The 26,840-nt window shown below is 41.3% G+C and overlaps 1 protein-coding gene across 1 annotated transcript in view; it reads right to left on the bottom strand.

Annotated features, from left to right (window-relative positions):
- The window catches only part of LOC124595199, a 105,863-nt gene extending 80,522 nt beyond the window's left edge, over positions 1-25,341 (bottom strand). The window contains exon 1 of the mRNA XM_047133835.1: positions 25,220-25,341. Within this exon, the coding sequence (XP_046989791.1) occupies positions 25,220-25,289 (70 nt within the window). The 5' untranslated portion in view covers positions 25,290-25,341. The remainder of the gene's footprint in view (positions 1-25,219) is intronic.
- Between the last annotated feature and the right edge of the window lie 1,499 nt (positions 25,342-26,840).

Here is a 26,840-nt window from a genome sequence, read left to right as displayed (position 1 = left end):
AACACAGACTTGACGACATCCACAACAGCCTAGCTGTGCTTCACACAGAACCCAACAGTAAAAAACTTAATCTACTAGAACAGTTAGAAATAATGCTACACAAAGAAAAATATTCCGAAAACTTGTTGAGTGAACAAACAGAGTTTAGCAGCCACAATTTTTTCTACACCTTTAAAAGTTTATTTTTTTTCTGAGGAATCAAATCTATAATAATACAAACAGCTGACAACCTACAACATGGTGCCAAATAATTATTTTAATAATACCTGTGTACTAGTAATACTATATCATATTATCTTCTGTGAAACAAGAAAATCGATTATATTTACAAGTAGAACATCTGTATGAACGAGAATTTTTGGCATGTTTACGTTCTGCTACTGTTGTTGTTGTGGTCTTCAGTCCTGAGACTGGTTTGATGCAGCTCTCCATGCTACTCTATCCTGTGCAAGCTTTTTCATCTCCCAGTACCTACTGCAACCTACATCCTTCTGAATCTGCTTATTGTATTCATCTCTTGGTCTCCCTCTACGATTTTTACCCTCCACGATGCCCTCCAATACTAAATTGGTGATCCCTTGATGCCTCAGAACATGTCCTACCAACCTATCCCTTCTTCTGGTCAAGTTGTGGCACAAACTTCTCTTCTCCCCAATCCTATTCAATACTTCCTCATTAGTTATGTGATCTACCCATCTAATCTTCAGCATTCTTCTGTAGCACCACATTTCGAAAGCTTCTATTCTCCTCTTGTCCAAACTATTTATCGTCCATGCTTCACTTCCATACATGGCTACACTCCATACAAATACTTCCAGAAATGACTTCCTGACACTTAAATCTATTCTTGATGTTAACAAATTTCTCTTCTTCAGAAACGCTTTCCTTGCCATTGCCAGTCTACATTTTATATCCTCTCTACTTCGACCATCATCAGTTATTTTTCTCCCCAAATTTCTGCTACTACAATGTGCAAAAAAGTGTGTGACTATGTATATATCCCAGTATATACAGCAAAATTAAAGATGTGTGTTGCGTATATCAACTGCACAACAGAAGCAGACACCATACAATGTTAAACTGTAAGTTGGTTTCTTATTTTTAACGCTGTTAAACTTATATCTACAATATACCATCTTGTAACACAAAAATGTAATATCAACAGGCAAACAAATAAAAAACCTGATGTAAATCACTAAAAAGTACCTGAAGATGAGCCTCCAGGGCTCGAAATGCATAGTGCAGTAAATAAACGCAACTTGAGACTGAAGGCGGTTTGTTCTTCATTTTACGAAGAGGCTTTTGTTGTAACACTGCTGGAAGGAAGGAAGGAAAGTCAAGATCTAAGTTCCAGTCGACGACAAGGGGGCTAGACACGGCAACGGCTGGACAAGGATTTAAAAGGAAATATGATGCTTTCTCTTCAAAAGATTCTCCTGCCCATTTATCTTTAACGATTTTAGTGATAAACGGAAATTCTAAAATTTCTGTGTCCCGACGGGGATATGATCGCTCTTGCTGAATGCGAGTCCAAGGTCTCAACTACTGCGCCACCTCGTGTACTTCAGTGCAGGAGAAGTGAAGGAGGGAGAATTGTTACGCCTATCATCAGAGTTGTAGCTAGGATTACAACTACAGTGTGTACCATAATTGTGGAACCACAGTTGTGATTGGTTCAAATGGCTCTGAGCACTACGCGACTTAACTTCTGAGGTCATCAGTCGCCTAGAACTTAGAACTAATTAAACCTAACTAACCTAAGGACATCACACACATCCATGCCCGAGGCAGGATTCGAACCTGCGACCGTAGCGGTCACGCGGTTCCAGACTGAAGAGCCTTTAACCGCACGGCCACACCGACCGGCACAGTTCTGAAACCAAACAATTGCTTATACAGAAATTTAAATTGAAGTAGTATTAGATGGGGGAATGAGAAAACTTCTAAGGATATGCTACGAATGTGGTGATTGTTTTTGAAAGGAGGAAGGTAGATTAAGGGTTTACGATCCATCGACATAGAGGTCATTGGTGTCGGACAGTTTTTGAAGCCACCATCCCGGAAACAATTCTTAATGCTCAACTGGAAATGGGATCGTGTAACATTTCAGACAGATAGAGAACTACACGAGACAAGCTATCGTGCTTTTCACTTAAGCGTAGCCTTGTTCCTTCTCCAGTTAAGCCACATATAGTACACAATATGCTCGCAATTGGATTGCTTTGTACTCAAATTGTTGCTGTCGATAATGAACTTTAGGTAACTTGTCATTCTTTAGATACACGAACCATTAAGTATTCTAATAATTTAAACAATTCGTATAAAACCATTCATACCAGTTGCTAGAATCCGTTTTTTTCACATACTTCTCGATAATGTTAAAATGTAGCGTTATCTGCCTTTGTAAGAGATATAGGTTTCACTCTGGAAAACGTTACTGATGCGTATGGTGGTGCTACAGTGATATTGTCTATATGATTTCAAGGAAATGGACACGCAAACGATGTCTTGGTTGGCAACTACAGTTTTGTATTTTCATACAGAATGTGACATTGACATACTGTTGTAATTTGTATTCACATTTACATCTTTCTCCACTAAAATATAATTTAGTGCTATGGGTCTCTACCCAAATCAGCAATTAATAACACAAAAAGGCGAGATTCTTTATTCCTGCATTCCATGAAGTTCATTCAAAAGGAAATTTGTTCTTGTACCTTCGCCGACAATACAAGAAAAATCATTTTTAATCACGCAAATTACAGGTCAGTAATCATCTTTCACAGGTTTATGGATCTAATAATACACTTAATTATGTTTCTTTAACTGGAAATTCTATATCATGTAAAATTTTCGTTCTGTCATGAGTATATATAATTCAAGATCTTCATTTTAATTTGAAATGTTCTCTATGTTATTGATCATATGCATACTAAAATCAAATCAATTCTTGAAATATTATGCGTTTCGATACTCCAAAGTCCACTGAACCACCCCTGAGTTTACGTCCAACGATCATTACTGTAATAAAGTCCACATACATAGAGAAACTCCTCTGAGTGAACCCGCGTAGAGCATAAATAATTCTTCGATATTACAACAACATTAGTTTACAGGCAAAAAATTTTACATAATATAATGGAGTAACAGAATTCCGTTAAGTACTCAGCGCTATGGGACAAAGGACACGAGAATCGTGAGGCACCATTTCGGTAATGGATGACAGCACTGAAGCTGCCATATAACGTGCGACCATAGCGCCATAGCCATCGGCAGAAAACCCGGGATCATCTCTACACGTACGGACAGTGTCATGACATGGTATTGGCCCTTATCCCGGGGAGGGGGGGGGGGGGGGAAGGGGAGGGAGGAAAGGAGGGAGAAGGGAAGGATTCATGCAGCACATTCATATCAGCGCAAAAACGTCGATGGACTTAGAGAAAACCGTGCTGCTATTCACTGAGCGCCATTTTACTGCCACAATTACGTTAAGTGACGTCATAATGGTCTACAGTACAAAGGTAGAAAAACGAAAGAACAGGTGTGACGTGAAAGATTAGTACAAGCACTCTGATCTAACCAACACTCTGCTGAAACTTAAACGACTGACCCTACGTCACAGATTAGTGAGTGTCTGACAATAGTTACGGTTATGTAACTGTACAGCTGCACATACTCTAAGGACTCAGTAAAGTATGAGGCCTCACGTGCCTCATTCAGAGAACCTAAATGCATAGCATGGATCGAAGAAAACATAGGTTTGTTTCTTGGGATCTCCCATCCCTACAGTCTATGTATAAAACCACAGAAGATCAACAATGGAGGGTAGAAGACCGTGACGAACATGTTGCCGATCAGCCATATCCCAAATGTGACTGTCTGGAACCGCGCGACCGCTACAGTCGCAGGTTCGACCCCTGCCTCGGGCATGTATGTGTGTGATGTCCTTAGGTTAGTCAGGTTTAAGTAGTTCTAGGGGACTGGTGACCTCACATGTTAAGTCCCATAGTGCTCAGAGCCATTTTGAACCAAATGTGACTGACGGGCGACATATGTGCAAAATGTACAGGTCATAGAAGCAGAGCAGTAGCGTAACTACAATGGTGCCACCCCACTGACATCACCCAAGATGGCGGCGGTGACGTCACTTGATTACGCAAGTACCATTATTCAATATGGCGGCCGTGACGTTACCTGATGGCGCGAGTAGCGTCATCTAAGAGGGCGGCATTTGGAGGGAAAGTGCCACGCCCTTGCCATGCCCCCCAGCTGGGAAGCTTGAATTTCTGCTGGAAATTGAATTACGTGCTTCTACGGGTCACCCACCCCCTGGCATGTCCCACAAGGCTGCTGATGCAGTAGCTCCCTCGGTTTTCCATTCCGTAGGTGAATTTTCGGCAGTTTGTGATTGTACATTAAGGAGAACGCAAGTTCAATTGCAGTCTTTTAGGACGACGATTTTCCTCAACACATGAGTTGTATTATGACCCATTCAATACAAGTGCCGTTTTTTTCACAACAATTTCGAGGTATAATTAGAACTGTGACGTATTCTTTCGATCAACTGTGACAGCATGTCTTGGCTTCTGTTAGCTGGGCTGTGGGGTGATTTTTTAGTGTGCGTGTGTAGTGAACTCTGACGTAAAACAACGACAGATGCTGTATGCTTGCAGGTCATATACTTTTTAAACTCCTCTGTCCAACACCAGCATCTAGTCAGTTGAACGTATTTCCCACCAAAAAGAATAGAGATTGCATCTTACCCCCAGCCTTTTTCCCCATAACTTATAGGTGTAGGGTAGAGTTTGAGTGTTTCTGTCTCTGGTTTTGAGTGGTATTGAGAAATTTTTTCGCAGCAGGTTAAGACCAATTGTATGGTATGGTCTGTTTTTGCGCTATATTGCGATTTTCAGCCGTCCTTGGGTAGCTGTGTAATTAGGACTGATCTTAGTGATTAATTAAGTAATTAGGATCGATATTTGCGTCAGTTTCGAGTGGTATTGCCAAATAGTTTTCAAACAGGGTAAGACCAGTTGTATGGTATTGTTAGTTTTTGCGAATTTAAGCCGTCCTTGTGCAGCGCTATGTATAGTTATATAATTAGGACTGATCTTTGTGATTAATTACATAATTAGGATCGATATTTGAGTCAGTTTCCCGACAAAAATAAATAGTGTGCACTAAGTTAAAATTTCTATCCTGCATCTGGACAGTTTCCATCCAGTAGAATCAGGATTCGAGTCGCTGATAGGTTGCGTTCTTTTTTTGGGTGTACTTGCTTGAGTGTTTGTGCACTGCGTTATTTTCGGGTGTTTAAGCACGGTGAGCGTGTTTGTATGCATTATTTCGGTGATCTAAGAGTAGTTTACACGTCTGTATGCTGTGTACTGGATTATTATGGTAATTTATGAGTTCTCTCCGTCTCTGTACATAAGTGTACTGCATTATTTAAGAGTAGTTTCCAGGTCTGTAAACTGTATGCTGTAATCTCAAGCACGTCAGGGTGAGTGTTTTGTATCAGCGTAATAAATAAACTACGTGAAATCCGTCCCTAAATAAATTGTTCCAAAAATATATAACGTACACCCCTTCCTCTCTCCAGAAGCCCAGAACAGGCTGATTCTTTTTTCCAGCAATTCCCCTCTCCAGACTGCATCATGATGCTGTGCTCCTATGGACTGAACTGCACAATCATGTGACCTATCGTGGCGCCCTCTAGTGAACTCGCGAACTAGGTCAGTTCTTTGGTCAGGTGTATCGGAGGCAGTTGTCTCTCATGTGGTGGTAGCTTATACATAGGTTTAAGAAATGGTAGACAATTCCAGCAGGGGCAGATGTTTCTATGCGTTGTGAATTGCATCTTTAATTCAAAGAATTTATTTGCAGGACTGTATTCTTCCTCTTCATATGTTCAAGCATTAATATTCGATTCCATTCTTCATGCAGTGAGCTGTGGATGCACTCCTCAGGTGAATGAGTGCATGTAATACAGCTATTAAAACTCGCTCTGTCTGCCATCAGCATTTCCTCAAGCTCCTTCCACACCGACAGCTCAACAAGCACTGATATCTCAGCCTCTTGTGGTGGTAACAGCAAACTTACCCAATAATGCTGTAGCTAGATAATAAATTTGAGGAAATTTATACAAATTTAAACAAATTATATTCGAATTGAATGACGTCATGAACAGTCTCTAGTGGCGGCAACACCGTATTAACTCCCCTCAGATGCAGGAGTAAGGTCTCCAAAGTTCGAAATTCCTACCATACTAACTCCTCTCAGCTGCAGGAGTTAGCTCCTGCAGCAAAATTCCCTCCAAAATTCGAAATTCCAGCCATGCTGACTCACCACAGCTGCAGGAGTAAGCTCTTAGAGCAGACTTCCCTCGAAAATTCGAAATTCCCACCCATTTTCCAACAAGATGACGCACCATATCGCAAAAAAGTCGAAAAGTTGGGGTGGGTGACCCATAGAAGCACATAATTCAGTTTACCGCCAAAATTCAAACTTCCCGACAGCAGAGAGTAGCAGGGGGGGGGGGGGGGGGGGAGGGTGGGAGTGGTACTTTCCCACCAAAAGCTGCCATCTCGGATAACAGTACTCGCATCATCAGCTGACGTCACGGCCACCATCTTGGGTAATGGTACTCGCGTCATCAGCTGACATCACGGCCGCCATCTTGGATAACGATACTCGTGTCATCAACTGACGCCATGGCCGCCATCTTGGATAATGGTACTCGCATCATCAGCTGATGTCACAGCCTCCATCTTGGATGATGTCAGTGGGGTGGCACCATTGTAGTTACACTAGTCAGAGCTACCCATCATTCTGTGAAGAGGTACTGTACATTAATCACTATTTGCTGCCTGTCGTTGTCCTCCTGAAATATAGTGTGTGGAGATACCTGGAAAACGCCCAGTTCCTTGGCCTTGGAATCTGCTCACATGTGGTGGTTGTTACACGCATTAGGATCAACACATCACATTTGAGATCGCATGTTGTATCTGATGCCACCTCAAGCACTGACCCACTTTGCACTGGAAAACGTTACATCTTTCCCACTCAAGAATGCCAGCTGCAGTATCCATACGTCGATTACAGTGTGAAACTTTATGGTTTCGCCACAATGATAGCCAACTCAGCACGTGTGCTGCCAGGCCAACATGTACTAACGGACAGTATTCTGTCACTGCAGACGGTATCACATCCTTTGCAGTATTCCATTGTTGAACCAACGGTGAGTACGACGCGGTACAGTTCGATACAACTGAGGAGACATTGTGGATGGCCAAACTGCTATGATGACATTGCGCCATCCGTCACTCGTTTGCCGCTGCGTTTTTGTTGAATGTAATTTGTAACAGAAATTTATGGTAACAGTATAGATGGAATCGAATCTGTTGCAAAAAGTTTACGTCCAGAGAGGAGCAAGAGATAATACAGGAAGGTTAACAGGCAACAAGAAGGAAAGTAAACAGAAATGGACCGGTATGAGGAAAGCATTGTAAACGTTTACAACAAAAATTCACGGCAAGTGCAAACCTGTCATAGCTCCGGTGCATATAATAGATTTTACCTGTACAAAAAGATTAATATCCACGGATGGGGATAAAAGATACTTGGACGTGGATGCGCATAAGAAGCTTGCAGATGCCAACAGCATTTCCCTTATCCGCACAGACTTGTGCCCATAGTGATATGGGTCGAACATCTTCAGTCACTGTGTTTGATATTACAATAAAAATGTTCTCATGGATGTCGCTTGATGCAGCTAGATGCAGTGGCATGACATCAGGGTGTAAGTATTAGATACAAAACTATATCACAGATGAAATCTCATTGGAACACAGAAGACAAGCAATGGATGGAGAACAATGATTTTATCCTGTTTGATCTCATGTGTTAATATTGTACCTCTTGACGACGGTACTGTATACTTACATTAAGATTGACAGTTATTTTTCAGAAATATCTTTACGTAACACTGATCTTTCTCAGAAGAAAGGAGAGCTAGACCTCCGTCTACGTTTTGTCTGTGCAATTTTAAACATTTATACTATTTTTCGTCACCTGGTATTGGTGCATTTATTTTTGAGTGACTTATTTTTCCATAAACATTACCCTACAACTGGAGGGTTTGGCGCAACAGGGGGTAACTCCAAAATTCACGAAAAATTTTTCATCTCCCTGCCGAGCTATTGATGAAACATTTTGGCGCAAGAGAGAGATATATTCTGGTGATGCCTCTCTCGTTCTCCAGATGCAGGAGGGAGTTAAGTCTTAACCATATATATTACCGTCAGTTTCCAGCGGATCTACCTCATTCTTCCATCATGTAAAATTAGTTTCATCTTTGATGCAAAAATGAGGTAGATCCGCTGGAAACTGACGGTAATACATATGGTTCCTCCTGCATCTGGGGAAAGAGAGAGGCACGACCAGGATATATCTCTCTCTTGCGTTGACTGTGCGGCTGGTCCAGGTGGAGGTTCGAGTCCTCCCTCGGGTATGGGTGTGTGTGTTTGTCCTTAGGATAATTTAGGTTAAGTAGTGTGTACGCTTAGGGACTGATGCCTTAGCAGTTAAGTCCCATAAGATTTTACACACATTTGAACATTTTTTTTTTTTTTTTTTTTTTTTTTTTTTTTTTTTTTTTTTTTTTTTTTTTTGCTTTCTCCAGCTGTTAGTCGGAGAAATGGCGAACGATGCAGATTCAGGCAGTGTATGTTAACATCAGTAATGATACAGGAAGTGAACTTTGACGGGAATGTGGGTATAAATGTAAGTCGTCAAAGCGGTCGAAAGCGATTTAGAAATCCAGTGAAGTGGAAAATGAATCTGAGGAAGCTGAAACGTGTTAGAGGCAAAGATATACAGTTGTTACTGGAAAAGTTGTACCAAGCAGAAAGCCTGCTAAAGACTGCAAATGCAAGGGAAACTGCTTGTTGATACTTGCAGATGATGAGAAATGTGATATCTTGACGTATTTCTTTGAAATAGAAAATCGAGAACAACAAGGTTCATACTTAAGTGGTTTAATAACAGTTCGTAGCGTCGTGAGACGCAGAGCAGCAGCGTGGACAAGGACTTGTCAAAATTGAAGTTTCTAGAATAAGGTGCATGCGAAATGCAAAACTTTCAGAAATATATGTCTGTTTATGCAAGTATGTTGCTACGTACAGTAGTGGAGGTCCATACTACATTGTTTCTTTTCACGTTACGATGGACCAAATGAATTTAAGCTATTCAATAGAGGATTAAATCTAATGTATGGGATCAGCGATAAGCGTGTAGATGGTTCAGATGGCTCTGAGCACTATGGGTCTTAACATCTGAGGTCATCAGTCCACCTGACTTCTTCAACCTAACTAATCTAGGGACATCACACACATCCATGCCCGAGGCAGGATTAAAAAAACCTGCTCGGCGACAGCGACAGGCTAAGCGTGTAGAGCACACTGTAAATTACACAGCAGCAAACATTACACCTCCATAGGACAAGAGAGGAAAACCTGAAACCAGGCCCAGCGCTATAGTTTTATGCACCGCGATAGGTGTTTCGGTCTAATCGAGAAGAACACGCGTAGCGAAGGGGGGATTTTATTGCCACAGAAATGTGAGAAAACATTGAAAAAGACGTCACCATCGAAGTTCAACGTAATCCGTGCGAACACTGCTATGATAAGAGACTTTGTGAGTCATCCGAAACTTACTTCCTAAAAACCTTTACAATTGATACCAAAGATAGTTTTCTAATGTCTATTTATCGAGTATTTCATTACATTCACAATAGCGATGTGGTAGAATGTAGTGTATCTGCAAGTGTGCTTGTCTTCTTCAACTTCAGGCTGCTGAAGCAATCGCAGAATATTATCCTCACTGCTCCATGTGCATACCAAGGAAAGCTGCCATCAAAGCTCCCGAAAGTAAAAGACACAACGGCATTCGCAGAGCGGTACGCACCACATAATGACATGTGGCACTACGAAGCACTGAAGTGTACCTTACATGAGGGAAGTGAAAGCTGTGCTGACTCTCATACAGAAGACGAAGACAACGCTTAAACATCAACCATTCCACTTGCTGTAGTGAATATTTTTCTTTTATTTTCTTTGTATATTTCGATTCAAAGAGCACAACTCTTTATTCTGTATTGGCTTTGTCATCTTCCACGTTAATGATTTAAATAAAGAAAAATTCTCAAATATTAAGCATTTTTTTTAAATTTAGTGAAAGACAGACGTAACCCCGTTTTAAATGTATATTAATGTTAATAATACAAATCGGTCTGAACTTTCATATTGTACCCACCCATTACCGTCTTAAAGTAGGCGCTCCGAGAATATATCTCTCCGAACTATTCAAGCCATATCAAATACGTTAGTAAGTTTTATGTCTCTCCTGAAAAAAAAAAATGCTAGAATAGAGTTATCCCCCCCCCCCCCCCCCCCTTCAACAGACCGTTCATTTGTAGACTGACCCCTTTATAAGAACAGCATACAACTTACTTTCTTCGTAGCCACCCTTACTTCTGTACCCTTGACACCATCGCCCATTTATTCCTGTTTCGAACTAATCATTTCAGCATTGCATCCGACATTATCGATATATGTTTTACATAACCCAGTCTGTATCTTTTTAGTTTCGCCACTCTACTGCGCCTTCTAGAGTCAAACTAATTAATCCTGAGAGATTTAGCTGATACCTCTTTATCTATATCACTTTCTTTCCCAGCACCTGTCTATCTCGTATTACATTTAAACACATAATTTTTAATTCACTTCTTACAGAACTACTCAACAGTTACGATGTGTACCAGATCGATATTCTACAGTTTTCCAGTTCCTTTTATCAGTTTTTTTTTTTTTTTAATTTTGTCCTCCGTTACACTTTTAGAAGATTTTCCAAATTTTCTTTCAATTTATTAATTGTTTTCAGACTACCAGTTCAAACAACATTGGCGATGAAGTAAAATTCTAACTAACATCATTCTAACACTTCTGTCACTCTCATCAGGCTTTGCAAACAGTGCACATAATCATCGGATTCCGTAGGGTACCTTCACACTGTTTTGAAGAAAGCTTAAACATCTCAGTTCACTTTTAATTGTAGTAAATCATAGTTAAACACAGAAAGATCTGATAATTTCATACGGGAAATATTTTCTTCTGGCTCAATCACTATCGCCGGCCGGAGTGGCCAAGCGGTCCTAGGCGCTACAGTCTGGAACCGCGCGACCGCTACGGTCACAGGTTCGAATCCTGCCTCGGACATGAATGTGCGTGTTGTCCTTAGGTTAGTTAGGTTTAAGTAGTTCTAAGTTCTAGGGGACTGATGACCTCAGAAGTTAAGTTCCATAGTGCTCAGAGCCATTTGAACCATTTTTCAATCACTATCTGGTTACTGAGATCTATCAGCGATATCTTGTTTACTTGTACAAGGGCGTGCTGAAATGTAATGTTTCAGAACTTTTTTATTTTAAAACTCGTAAGGATTTTTAAGAGGCAGCATCTTTGATTAGTAATCAAAACGCCCTCGCTCCCGGGTCGAATCTCGCCCCTGCTTAAATTTTGATTCATAGTAAGCATTGACGGCCGAAGACTTCCGGCATAAGAAGTCACCCAATTCTGCCAACGGCCTTGTCAGGAGGGCGGAGGAGCGGACAGAGGTTCAGGGCACTCTCTTGTCCTAGGGGTGGGGAAACGCTCCTAAAGGTGGAAGAATCAGCAATGATCAACGGCATGAGGATGCAGAAGGCAATGGAAACCACTGCATTAAAGACACGTAACGGGTATCCACAGGACATTTGACCTGTAATTGAAAAAGTGTCATGTTGATCTCTCCATTGGCAAAAGATACCGGAATATTCCGCAATTCGGACCTCCGAGATGGGACTGCCAAGAGGGAGGTGAGCATGAAGAAAAGTCTGAATAATCAGCTAAAGTATAATGTTCGACGGTAGGGAAACTAGAAAATCTGAAAAGGGGAAAGCAAAGGCTCTATCTAGATACAGTAAACCTCAGTGAAAGAAGACAAGGATTTCTGGTCAGATGAGTATAGGGTAATATGAACAGCAGCAGAAAATGCTATAACGTGAGTAGGATCCGCTATGAATAGGAAGGTGCGGCAAAGAATGTGTTATCGGAAACAGTTCAGTGATAGGGTTACTCTTATCAGATTCAGCAGCAAATCAACACCGACAACAATAGTTCAGGTACACATGTCGAAATCGCAAGCTGAAGATGAAGAAACAGAGCAAGTATATGAGGATATTGAAAGGGTAATACAATACGCAAAGGGAGATGTCATAGGGGACTGGAATTCAGTTGTAGGGGATGGAGTAGAAGAAAAAGTTACAGGAGAATATGGGCCTCGAACAAGGAATGGGACTGGAGAAAGACTAATAGAGTTCTGTAAAAAATTCAGCTAGTAATGGCGAACACTCTGTTAACGAATCACAAAAGGAAGAGGTATACTTGGAAAAGGCAGGGTGATAAGGGAAGATTTCAGCTAGATTACATCACAGTCAAACAGAGATCCCGAAATCAGATATTGAATTGTGCGGCATACACAGGAACAGATACAGACTCAGATCACAATACCGTAGTGATGGAGAGTAGGCTGAAGTTTAAGAGATTAGTCAGGAAAAACCAATACGCAAAGAAATAAGATACGGAAGTACTATGGAATGATGAGATACGCTTGAAATTTTTTAAGGCTATAGACACAGAAATAAGGAAAAGCTCAGTAGGCAGTACAATTGAAGACGAAAGAACACCTCTAAAAAGGGCCATCACCGAATTTGGAAAGAAAAAACATAGGTACAAAGAAGATAATTGCGAAGAAACCATGGGATGTAGAAGAAATACTTTTGTTGATCGATGAAAGGAGGAAGTACAAATGTGTTCCGAGAAACGCAGAAATTCAGAAATGCAAGTCGCTGAGGAAAGAAATAAATAGGAAGTGCAGGGAAGCTAAGACGAAATGGCTGCATGAAAAATATAAAGAAATCGAAAAATAAATGATTATTGGAAGGACAGACTCAACATACAGGAAAGTCAAAACAACCTTCGGTGAAATTAAAAGTAGGGGTGTCAACATTAAGGGTGCAACGGGAATTCCACTGTTAAATGCAGAGGAGAGAGCAGAAAGGTGGAAAGAATACGTTGAGAGCCTCTATAAGGCGGAAGATTTGTCTTATGTGATAGAAGAAGAAACTGGAGTCGATTTAGAAGAGATAGGGATCCAGTATTAGACTCAGAATTTAAGAGAGCTTTGGAGGGCTTAAGGTCAAATAAGGCAGGTGGGATAGATAATATTCCATCAGAATTTTTGAAATCATTAGGAGAAATGGCAGCAAAACGACAACTCACATTGGTGTGCATAATTTATGAGTCCGGCGAAAAAGCATCTGACTTTCGGAAGAACCTCATCCATACAATTCCGAAGACTGCGAAAATTATCACACAGTCAGCTTAACAGCTCATTAATCCAAGTTGCTGGGAAGACTAATACAGAGAAGAATGGAAAAGAAAATTGAGGATGTGCTAGATGACGATCAGTTTGGCTTTAGAAAAGGTGAAGGCATCAGAGAGGCAATTCTGACGTTGCGGTTGATAATGGAAGCAAGGCTAAAGAATAATCAAGACGTGTTCATAGGATCTGTCAACCTGGAAAAAGCGTTCGACAATACAAAATCGTGCAAGATGTTCGACATTCTGAGAAAGTAGGGTTACGCTATAGGGAGAGACGGGTATGATACAGTATGTACAAGAGCCAAGTCGGAATAATCAGAGTGGACGACGAAGAACGAAGTGCTCGTATTAAAAAGTGTGTAAAACAGGGATGTATTCTTTCACCCTACTGTTCAATCTGTACATTGAAGAAGCAATGTTGGAAATAAAAGAAGGTTTAGGAGTGGAGCTAAAACTCAAGGTGAAAGTATACCAGTGATACGATTCGCTGATGAGATTGCAATCCTGAGTGAAAGTGAAGAAGAATTACATGGTTTGTTGAATGTAATGAACAATCTAACGAGTACAGAATATGGATTGAGAGTAAGTGGAGGAAAGACGAAAGTAATGAGAAGTAGCAGAAATGAGAACAGTGAGAAACTTATCGTCAGGATTTATGGTCACGAAGTAGTAGAAGTTAAGGAATCCTGCTACCTATGCAGTAAAATAACCAATGACGGACGGAGAAAGGATAACATCAAAAGCAGACTAGCAATGGTAAAAAGGGCATTCCTGACCAAGAGAAGTCTACTAGTATTAAAGATAAGCCTTAATTTGAGGAAGAAATTTCTGAGAATGTACGTCTGGAGCACAGCTTTGTGTGGTACTGAAATACGGATTGTGGGAAAACCAGAACAGAAGAGAATTGAAGCATTTGAGATGTGGTGCTATAGAAGAATGTTGAATAATAGGTGGACTGATAAGGTAAGGAGTAAGGAGGTTCCGCGCATAACCGGATAGGAAAGGAACATGTGGAAAACACTGGTAAGGAGAAGTGACAGGATGATAGAACATCTGTTAAGAAATGAGGGAATGACTTCCATGGTATTACAGTGAGCTATAAAGGGCAAAAACTGTAGAGGAAGACGGAGATTGGAATACGTCAAGCAAATAATTGAGACGTAGGCTGCAAGTGTTACTCTGAAATGAAGAGTTTGGCACAGGGGGGGAATTCGTGGCGGGCCGCATCAAACCAGTCAGAAGATTGATGACCTCAAAAAAAGGCTTTTTAACTAAAACATACGTCATTACTATTGAACATCATCATTCTTCATGTCTAGATATTTATTTCTCACCATAGTCACCCCGGCGACGAACACATTTCTGCCAATGAGAGTCCAGTGTGTTGCCACCGTCACTGTAGAATATTTGATTTTGTTAATGGAGCCACAATCAGATCTCTGCTTGCACCGCTTCATCACTATAAAGGTGAAGTTCTCGAAGCTGTTCTTTTAAGATTTGGAAACGTGTGGAAATCGGGTGGGACCAAGTCGAGACTGTACGGAGGATGATCAAAGACGTCGGACTGTTGCAGATGTCGCAGCGCTTGTGTGTGGCCTGAATGAGAGGGGGTGCTCCATGTCACGAACTCTTCGAATTCGAAATTCGATTACAGCACGCTGTTTCTCACGCACCGACATAGTTACGTTATATATCGACACTTCATACGCTACATCGTAGCCCTCTAGCTGCAGAGGGCTACAAATGTGTAGACACGAAGAATGAAGATTTAGAATGTTGATAACTTTTCTTTTATTTAGAACGTGTTAAGTATTTTCACATAAAAAATCGGAGGTATAACTTTTCAGCACGACTTTATAATTATGAGGTGAATGAAAGAGAAAAAACGGCATAATCCCACTGATTTGTATCCCACCAAGGACGGCGGGAGAGAAATATTTCCCATAAGTAAGAATTTTAAAAATAGAGATATTCTGCGGAAATGTCTGACAGCCATTTGCAACAGAATCTATGATTCGTGTATTTCTCCGACTAGCAACAGCACGTAAAACATGTGATAAGGTGATAGATATATTCTGTGCTCAAAAGGGTCTTGCAGGTATTAAATATTGGTATGGGATTGTAGAAGACGTTACTAACATCGTACGTTTGTGGCTTAGCGTTTTAGACCACAACAGAGGGTAAGATAAGTCTACGGATCTCCTCACTAGAAGATGGGAAAGGTTAAGCTGGGAATCTGCTAAGCCAAACGTGATAGTTGAAGGAGGAACAGAACAGATAATATCGGAACATATAAAATAAGTTTGGAGTACATTTGCTGCGACAGATAAACAGAGATGAAAAAAAAGCAACTAACGGAAGAAATAGCTAAAAGTTGGTCACACACATAAACAGATTCTGAGGGAGCACTCGTGAATTTGTTTGTTCTACTCGATTACAGTAATTTGTTCCATGACTGTAAGGTATTTCCTGAGTTAGAGAACATATTAAATATCTGTTAGGCAACGTATCTGCTCGCGTTGGGAGCCCACCAGACCTACCATATACAAGAGGTGAAATGAGCGTTGCGTTTCCACACTGAATACGTTACCAATAGCCTTGAATAGGACGGACATTCCGCATGACCCACGCATAGTGTGCACTTGGTCCACTAAACATCCTAACAGATGTTAACACGTAAGCTAACGGCTTGAGTAAATTCGGCTATAGTGCACACAGATGAGATATTAATTAACGATATCTCCGCAGTCTGCAAATGTACTTCGACAGTTAGCAAGTCAGAAACGCAGTGTATCGCTTATTTAAATGCAACAACACAACTAGATTTAGCATAGCGACATTACGTTAAGTAAATCAGCGTACATTTCACCGAACCTTTTTCTTTCCACAGCCTTTTCTGCTTCTTCGACGGCACTTTACATGGAGTATATTCACAGTTTACGTAAGTCCTATGAGCCGATACACAGAAATTTTAGCATGTACGTGTTCACATCGGAATGCGTAGTCCACGGTCTATGTGCAAGTTATAAAGTTAGTAATATTTTCGGTGCTCTATACTGAAGTGAGTAAATCCTCTAGATTTGGGCACGGGTTACACAGCGTTTTTATCATTACCTGACTGATATGACCATAGAAATGAGAAGCCGTGACATTTAATAATAAGTGTGCCAACTTATGTTAATCAAGATGTTACTAAGTTATACACATCGTGATAGTGCGGACAATAACTGCAGCAAAGGACAACTTCCCTCTACTCATTAACTCCCTGAGTAACTAAACAAGAATCTTTAGGTTTGTAGGAGGTACTGAAATTCTGAGCTGTGTCCTCTAACAGAAAAAACATTCTTCGTATGTCAATCGAAAATGATTTTGTTATTTTTGTGTTCTCCTGTCCGAAGGCTGGTTTTATGCACCTTTCCCTGCTAGTCCAACCTGTGTAAGCCCGTTCATCTCTGCAAGACACAGAGCTATGACGTCAGTTTCTTTCTATTTCTTTTTTTTCTCTCTAAGTTCGATTCAGTATCTCCTCATTTGTTAGTCGGGCTATCCATCTAATTTTCTGTAGTCTTCTATAGCACTGCATTTCCAAAGCTTCAGCTACCTTTCTGTCTGAACTGCTTTCGTCCACGTTTCATTTCTGTACAAGGCTATAGTCCAAGAAAATGCTTTTAGAATACAATTCCTAAAACTTAAATTTAAATTTGATGTTAACAAATTTCTCTATTTTAGAAATGATATTCTCGCTGTGCCCATTAAGCATTTTACGTTCTCTCTACTTCGGCCATCATCATGTATCTTGCTGTCCAGGTAGCAAAACTCATCTTCTAATTCTAGTGTCTCATTTCCTAATGTAACTCCCTCAGCTATTCCTGATTTAATTTGACAAATTACGATACCCTTGTCTTACTTTTTTTTATGTTCATCCCACAACGTGTCTTCAAGACACTACCTGTTCCGTCCAGCTGCTCTTCCAACCTCTTTGCTGTCACTTACAGAGTTAGTGTCATCGGGTAACCTAAAACATATTGTCTATTCTCTCGGACATTATCTCCCCTTCTTTCTCAGCTTGCTCATTCTACGGACTCAATAACATCAGAGATAGGCTACGACCTCTCTCACTCCTGAACTCTTTTCATGAGATTCGGCTCTCACAACTGCAGTGTGGTTTCTGTACAAATTGTAAATAGCTTTGCGTTCGCTCACTCTACTGCCTTCAGAATTTCAAAGATTGCATTACAGTGAACACTGTCAAACGCTTTTTCTAAATTTACACGTACTATAAATATATGTTTGTCTCATGTGTGCCTACATCGTCCCAGAACCCAAACTGATATTCCCCGAGATCGGCGTCTTGCAGTTTTCCCACTCGTCTGTAAAAAAGTTCGTGTCAATATTTTGCTACCACGAGTTATTAAACATATGGTCCGGTAATCTTCACACCGGTCAGCAATTGCCTTCTTTGGAATTAGAATTATCGCAGTCTTCTTGGAAACAGGGTACTTCGGCTGTTTCATGTATCATACACAACAAGTGGAACAGTTTTGTCCTGGGTAGTTGCACCAAGGATCTCAATTTTTTGGGTCAGTCGTCCAGTGCAGCACTTCGTTTCCAGTTAGATCTTTTAGCACTTTGTCAAATATTTAGCGCAATATTATATCTCACATCTCATCGTCATCAGTTTCCTCCAATATCACTGTCTTCAAGCATAACTCCTGCCTATAGACTCTCTATGTATCCCTTCCACCTTAAGCCTTGTCTCGTCCGTTTACCATCAGAGCTCTCGATATTCATCTCATCATACATTCTTTACATGCTGAAGATAAGGTGGGTAGATCACGTAACTAATGAGGAGGTATTGAATAGGATTGGGGAGAAAAGAAGTTTGTGGCACAACTTGACTAGAAGAAGGGATCGGTTGGTAGGACATGTTTTGAGGCATCAAGGGATCACAAATTTAGCATTGGAGGGCAGCGTGGAGGGTAAAAATCGTAGAGGGAGACCAAGAGATCAATACACTAAGCAGATTCAGAAGGATGTAGGTTGCAGTAGGTACTGGGAGATGAAGAAGCTTGCACAGGATAGAGTAGCATGGAGAGCTGCATCAAACCAGTCTCAGGACTGAAGACCACAACAACAACATACATTCTTTCAATCTCTTAATCACCTGTGTAGCTAGTTTGCGTATAAACTAGTACTACCGCCGTGGATGTTAGCACTGAGTCTATGGAAAATACGGATAACGTATTTACAGCAGATCGTAGGCTTCCACGGTAAGTGTAAATTTGAATAAAATTACTCTGCAGATTACTCGGTCTCATTTTGAAACTATTAAAAACAACAAAAGTACGGAGGTTTCGACCATCTTTGCAGCGGATCTCGTCAAGGCGACTAACTTCTGGACTGTGGTGATGTTCGTCCCCTAGATACAATATCAAAAATTATTTTACTTAAATGTATTTACGTGTCTCATGTGCAAATTCGTTTATAAAAACTTGACTATTTAACAAGAATCGATGGCATCAACTCTAAAAACTTGCTTACTACATATATGCATGTCAGTGTGTTGTGTTGGATTCGTGCACATCACTGAGATTATCTTCTGTCATGTAATTACAGCCCAGAAACTAAACACAAAATTACTGTTCCATGGCAGTATTATAGAACAGACTTTGTGTGAACGTTTTATATATAACTTCTGACAAGTTCAGACATCTCGCCCAAAATATGTCTCCTATGGGAAAGACACCATAGTAGTCTCATGATGGAATGAAAAAAAAACCAATCATTAAAGTTCCCTGTAGGTGGTAATGAAACTGGATATTACCTGAATTTATTTTGTCTTACAGGATCTGTCTAGAGAGAGATTTTTGATAGAAGTAATAGCAGATCATTTCTAGTGCAGCCTTATTTATAGGTATGTGCCCTTTCTGAGTGCTTTACATGTTTTGCTTGAATCCGATAAGATAACTGGCTCACGAAAACTTATCAATAGCTTCATTTTCAACGCATACATAATATGTTACTCACAAGTGTTTTATATGTCCATTAATGGAAAGCTAACATTCCCTGCAAAGTTAGATAGCACGCTTACCCCAATTAGCTAACAATTATTACTTTTAGTGAGCAGATTTTATCAATAAGTTGTATTTAAAGTTTCGTATTATTTGAAAATGAGCTCGGCATTGTGTGTATGTGTTATATGAACTTTAAAATAAGATTTCCTTCTAAAATTGTGACGTATAAGATTGCTATTGTCTTTTTATTGATAATAAAAGAAATTAAAACTGGTAATTACAGTTAATACTAAGTAATTAAAATTCAAATATTTTCGTTAAGTACTGAGCAGAGTGATCGCTGTAGCGCCAACTTACATCAAATTATACGTTATTGGTTTAATGTCATTTATTTTAAAACTGATTGTAACAAGAGAAACAATAATTTGTGTAGATCGAATTAATCCAACAATTACGAATGAAAGAAGTTATATCAAAAATTTTATTATAAAACACTAATAACTGAGAGCACCTCTCGTGATCTCTCGCAATTCGTAACTTTTTCGCAGCGCTTCCTTTCTGGGCTCCGCAGTATACGTCACGTATGAGAAATAAATGTGTGTAAATAAAAATGTATGAAACAGACAATGCTGAACGCTGTGAAAACTGTTTCAAGAAGAACGAGGTAAGGAAAACCTATAACACATCGTTTGCACAAGACGTAATAGCCCAATAAACAGTTTACAACCGGATGCCATCCCCTACAACACGGAAACAGCGAGAACAGCGAGTGCAGAAGGAAGAACCACATTTCAGAGACATAGAGAATTCTCATTTATCTCGATTAAAGATTTATCTTTTTTTTTCAAACAAAATTTTAAATGCTCGTGGTCTCAGAAGGATACCGTGAGAACGCAAATTTATTTATAAAAAGTTTTAACAAGTACAGACGTAGATGTAATTATGGAATTTGGCAGACATACCGAAATGTGGTCTCTAGAAACGGGCTACTTGCGGGGAAGGAAAGTTAGACGTCAACCTTTCGTAGAGAGCATAGTCGTTTGAGGCGGCGCACGGTTTTTAGAAACACTGGCTAAGGAAATAGTCGTCGTCTAGTTCAGGAGATAAGTAAAGATACGGGAAACATAATGCAGTTCAACCTTTTCAGTGTAATGTTACGAACTTATGTCCTTTAATATGTGAAAATAGTTTACTTTATTTGCATTTACGATCACCTGCAGCACTGAGATCCACTGCAAGGAGACCAGGTGTGAATAATTAATGAGTGAGGTCGCCTACGAAACAGACGTCTGATCGGTCTCACATTTTTTTATCACGATACGTCGTCCACCAAGATGGACTAACGGGAAAAATAAACAGAATTCAATTATGTGGTTCGTGAGTGTTTGTTCGGTCATGACAAGCGTTACAGAAGTTTTTAACAATCTATAATAGAGGATATAATGTGATAGAAGAAACGCAAAGTACCCGGGAACGTACATTAGAGAACGAATAAAGAGATATGTTATTTTCTCTGAGATAAAACACGTAATGATCATGTGTTGTGGTTTTGCCTTCAGTTTGAAGATTGGCTTGATGCAGCCTTCCATGCAAGTCTGTCTTGTGCAAGCTTCCTCATATTTGCATAGCTACTACAATTTGTATGCATCTGAACCGGCTTACTGTAGTCAAACACTGATCTCATACCGGAACATTTACCTCTGTCATTTCCTTCCAACAGAAAATTAACGATTCCTTGAGACATCAGGGCAGTGCTATCAACCGGCGACTCATTTTTGATCAAATTGATGATGGACTTGAATATTCGGGCTTAATTTAGGGTTTCCCGAAAGTAAATCTTGTATTGCACTACTTATTGAAGGAAGTAAGAAAGGGATGAAATGATGCTAGTGCACTGTGCACCCTCCGCTACACACCGTACTGTGGCACGCAGCATCCAGTATACACTGATGGGCCAAGGGCGTGTGACCAACGCTCACAGCAGGATTGAATAACGCCTCATGACGTTGCGGAAAAGTGACGCAGTGATATATAAATATATAAGCGGGGCAGAGACGAATGTGGAATTATTCTAGCGACGATACAGACAGCAAATGGGGAAATCAAGTAACAAGAGCGACTCTCGCGAAAAGGAGATTTATGTGGCCCAGCGCCTAGGATCGAACCCCTCGGACACGGCGAAGCTGGTCGGCTGTTCAACGGCTACTGTCGTGACCATCTACGGAAAGCTGAGATAATAAAACGTAGCTGACAAGGTGTTGGACGTCAATGAATCATCACAGAATGTTGAGGTAGGCCGATCTGCAAAGCAGCGGCGATCTGAAGCAGAGCTGACGGCAGAGTAGAGTGCCGGTTCAGGCACAAGTGTTTCGAAGCATACCCTTCAGGGCACATTGGTGAACAAGGGTTTCCGGGGCTGACGACTTGTGCGTATTCCGACATTGGCCCAACGGCATCGTCAATATGTGGCCATGGAATTATCGAGACTGAACTGCGTACCAGCGGTAAGAGATGCCTAGTAGGATGAATCGTATTTCACGTTACATTAGTTCGACGTTCGTGTTCGGATACGCTGTCATCCAAGAGTACAGCTGTTCGACACACGCACCGCACCACGGAAGCAGGTCGATGGAGGCAGTATTACATTATAGATGACTTTCACCTCTGCGTCCGTGGTACCTGTGTGATAGTTATTGCCAATCACCTGTATCCCTTCTTGCGTGACCTCTTCCGTGACAGCAATGTCACCTTCCAGTAAGAGTCCTATCCATATCACAAGACCAGATAAGTGCTAAAGTAGTTTGCTAAATAAAATGTTGTCCTATCGAATAGTGTTAAGCAATGATTCTCCATTTACCAGCAATAAAACCTCTGTTACAAAAATTATTTTGCTAACATAGACCACCTTTTGAACAGTTTCTAGAGTCGACCACTGTAATTCACGAGAGGAGTACCTGCCAGGCGGGCAGGGCAGCATTTTTTTAGAGAAAGAATGACAGAAGTAGCCGAGCAGCCTGAGGTGCCTTGTCACGGTCCGCGCTGCTTCCCCCGTCGGAGGTTCGAGTCCTCCTTCGGCCATGTCCTTAGCGTAAGTTAGTTTAAGTTGGATTAAATAGCGTGTAAGCTTAGGGACTGATGACCTCAACAGTTTGGTCCCACAAGACCTTACCACAAATTTCCAAACAATAACACCGAAAGGGGTTGGTCAGGTAACTTCAAACTGGCTCAAATGGCTCTGAGCACTATGGGACTTAACTTCTGAGATCATCAGTTCTCTAGAACTTAGAACTACTTAAACCTAACTAACCTAAGGACATCACACACATCCATGCCCGATGTAGGATTCGAACCTGCGACCGTAGCGGTCGCGCGGTTCCAGACTGTAGCGCCTAGAACCGCTCGGCCACTCCGGCCGGCCAGTAACTTCGAAGTGGAGTAGTCATTGGATGACACCTGAGTGTCAGGTCCATCGTGGGTGATTGTGAAGTAGAAACGCGAAGGAATAGCTACGTATAAACAAAAAAAAAAAACACGGACCTCATGAACTGACGGACAGTGACCGTCGAACTTTGCGGAGGCTGGTTGTAGAAAATAAGACGAAATCGGCGGAAGGAATCACTTGTGAGTTTCAAATTACTACCAGCGATTGTGCGTAGGGAGTTAAAAAAGATAGCAACGGCTTATTACTGCAGCGTGCTCGGAGATTTCCGCTGAAATGCTAGCACGTGTCCAGCAGTCTTTCCATACCAGACTGGGAGCAGCTGCGATGGTCATCTTGAACACAACCTGCGATGGTCAATTGTCTCGTTGCTGGCCAGAATTCACCTAACTTGTGTATGCACTACTATTTTTCCTCAATATGTGCTACAACAGTTATCGTACAAGTGTCGGTGCGGGTACTTTTTAAAATACGGTATCTCGTAAACGACTCCCACTAGAAGCCTGCTAGAAACACCACTGACACTCTAATTTAACCTACTTTTCGCTTGTTAATGTTAAACAGGCATCGTTCCATTTAAAGAAGTGTATGTTTGCGCAAAAAATGTGCTATTACAATTCGTTGATTGGCTAACAATTTTTTTTTTTTTTTTTTCATCAGTCTATTGACTGGTTTGATGCGGCCCGCCACGAATTCCTTTCCTGTGCTAACCTCTTCATCTCGGAGTAGCACTTGCAACCTACGTCCTCAATTATTTGCTTGACGTATTCCAATCTCTGTCTTCCTCTACAGTTTTTGCCCTCTACAGCTCCCTCTAGAACCATGGAAGTCATTCCCTCATGTCTTAGCAGATGTCCTATCATCCTGTCCCTTCTCGTTATAAGTGTTTTCCACATATTCCTTTCCTCTCCGATTCTGCGTAGAACCTCCTCATTCCTTACCTTATCAGTCCACCTAATTGTCAACATTCGTCTATAGCACCACATCTCAAATTCTTCGATTCTCTTCTGTTCCGGTTTTCCCACAGCTAACAATACGAGCCGCTAACTACCAATCGATTCTGTGAGAACCGCACATTAACAGCACTTTCCATTTCACGGTGCAAGTTTTAGGTGATTCAGTCTGTGTAAGGAGACAAGTCGACAACAAAGTAAGAGCCTACGGAATATCAGACCAGCTGTGTGACTGGATTGAAGAGTTTTTAGCAAACAGAACACAGCATGTTGTTCTCAATGGAGAGACATATACAAATGTTAATGTAACTTATGGCGTGCCACAGGGGAGTGTTATGGGACCATTGCTTTTCACAATATGCATAAATGACGTAGTAGATAGTGTCGGAAGTTCCATGCGGCTTTTCGCGGATGATGCTGTAGTATACAGAGAAGTTGCAGCATTAGCAAACTGCACCGAAATGCAAGAATATCTGCAGCAGATAGGCACTTGGTGCAGGGAGTGGCAACTGACCGTTAACATAGACAGATGTAATGTATTGCGAATACACAGAAAGAAGGATCCTTTATTGTATGATTATATGATAGCGGAACAAACACTGGTAGCAGTTACTTCTGTAAAATATCTGGGAGTGTGCTTGCGGAACGATTTGAAGTGGAATGATCATATAAAATTAATTGTTGGTAAGGCGGGTACCAGGTTGAGATTCATTGGGAGAGTCCTTAGAAAATGTAGTCCGTCAACAAAGGAGGTGGCTTACAAAACGCTCGTTCGACCTATACTTGAGTATTGATCATCAGTGTGGGATCCGTACCAGGTCGGGTTGACGGAGGAGATAGAGAAGATCCGAAGAAGAGCGGCGCGTTTCGTCACAGGGTTACTTGGTAAGAGTGATAGCGTTACGGAGATGTTTAGCAAACTCAAGTGGCAGACTCCGCAAGAGAGGCGCTCTGCATCGCGGTGTAGCTTGCTCGCCAGGTTTCGAGAGGGTGCGTTTCTGGATGAGGTATCGAATATATTGCTTCCCCCTACTTATACCTCCCGAGGAGATCACGAATGTAAAATTAGAGAGATTCGAGCGCGCACGGAGGCTTTCCGACAGTCGTTCTTCCCGCGAACCATACGCGACTGGAACAGAAAAGGGAGGTAATGACAGTGGCACTTAAAGTGCCCTCCGCCACACACCGTTGGGTTGCTTGCGGAGTATAAATGTAGATGTAGATGGTTCGAGTCGATAGACTCTTGCTGTTGCTGGCGACAGAACACAGTTTCAGTGTTGTGTCCACCTTGTCAGTTACATGCGTACGGGTTGGCCTATCTCGGGGGTGACTGACCTTGTGAGCAGAGCGCGGCGCAGACGCAGAGGGCAGCCGCCAGCAGCAGCGACGCTCGCGGGCGACCCATCACGTGCCCAGCCAGGTGGAGACTGCAGGGGCCCGCCGCGCCGCGCCGCGGGCGCAGCCTCTGCCCTGCCGCAACGCCTCGCCGCCGCGGCCTCTCCTTACGCCCTCTGCCAAGGTCACCGCGGCTCGCCGACCGTAACACCCTCCCACTTCCAGATACTCTCACCTTTCAGCACACTAACAGAGTGCGCCCTGTGACTCTTGTGACTCGACAACAATATGGTAATACAAAACACACATTACCATACCCAATACGCCGTAGGGAAACCGTTAGCATTCCAGTCGTCTCGGAATGGATGAATAGAAGTCCTGTATGGCTTGCATACCGTAGTAAAGCTGTCGGAGTTTTACAGGATACTGAACAACATAAGGTCAAAAAAAATGGCTCTGAGCACTATGGGACTTAACATCTATGGTCATCAGAACATAAGGTCAAACAAAGCTGCTGTAGTTGATTATATACCGTAGGAGTCGGTTAAATTAGGAGGAGGTGAGGAAAGAGAAGGCTATTCGTGACAACGTCAAAAATCGATGAAACGCGTAAGATACCTTTATATTTTGAGAAAAGAATTGTCACTAGTTTAACGAAGAAGGACATCCGGATGAACGTGAAAATTGTTGGGCTGTTAGTCTGACAATTCATGCTCGTATCCAGCTGACCACAATAATACAGAACAGATGAGAAACACACCGTGTAGACGACGATCAGTTTTTGTTTCACCAACCAAGATACCAGTGTACTAAATCTAACGTTGTTCTTCGTAGTAGAAAACAGCCTGAAGAAAATGTACACAATCCTTAGAAGGTTGGAGTTTAAGTGCAGAGAGTGAGAGAGACACGAATAAGCGGCCAAGAAAGACAAATCCGTGCCACTGTTGTTCAACTTGTACGGTGGGGAATCCTAAAATGGAGCAAAAGGAAATTTCGGAAAAGGGAAAAAGTTCAGTGGGGACAGATAGCGATGTTATGGATCGTAAATTATACAGCCCTTCTGATTGGATGGGCAGGAGACTTAGAAAACCAGTTGAGTGAAGTGGACAATGTATCTATCACTGTAAATGGGTTAAGATAAGGACGAGGGTGATGTAGCGTTGCAGAATGGAGAATAACTACTTGTTTAACATCAGAATTGGGAACGACACGTTATCGGAAGAAATGCAACAATTCTCCTATCTAGGAAGCAAAATTAAAAGGAATGACCAAAGTAAGAAAGATAACAGAAGCAAATTCCACTGGTGAAGAAAGCCTTCAATATTAAAAAAATAAATAATAAATAAAATAAGAAACACTGTTGGTACCGTATACTGTTATGAAACTCCAGAAGAAATTTGTGAATGCCTCGACCTCAAAATTTTACAGAAGTGAAAAGTGGATCTTCGGAAAATCCTGAGAATAGGAAACTGTAAGCATTTCAAGTGTGGTGCTGTGTAAGAACGTTTAAAAATTAACTCTGCAGGTAAAATATGAAATGAATAAGTTCTACATATTGAAGGGAGGAAGAAGTTTATGGAAAATCCTCAACAGAAGAAGGGACAGACTAACTGGGTATCCG

Source organism: Schistocerca americana, chromosome 2 (genome assembly GCF_021461395.2).
Source record: "Schistocerca americana isolate TAMUIC-IGC-003095 chromosome 2, iqSchAmer2.1, whole genome shotgun sequence".
Taxonomy (NCBI): domain Eukaryota; kingdom Metazoa; phylum Arthropoda; class Insecta; order Orthoptera; family Acrididae; genus Schistocerca; species Schistocerca americana.
Note: the sequence above shows the minus strand (reverse complement) of the source record. Positions and strands in the feature narration are given on the sequence as shown.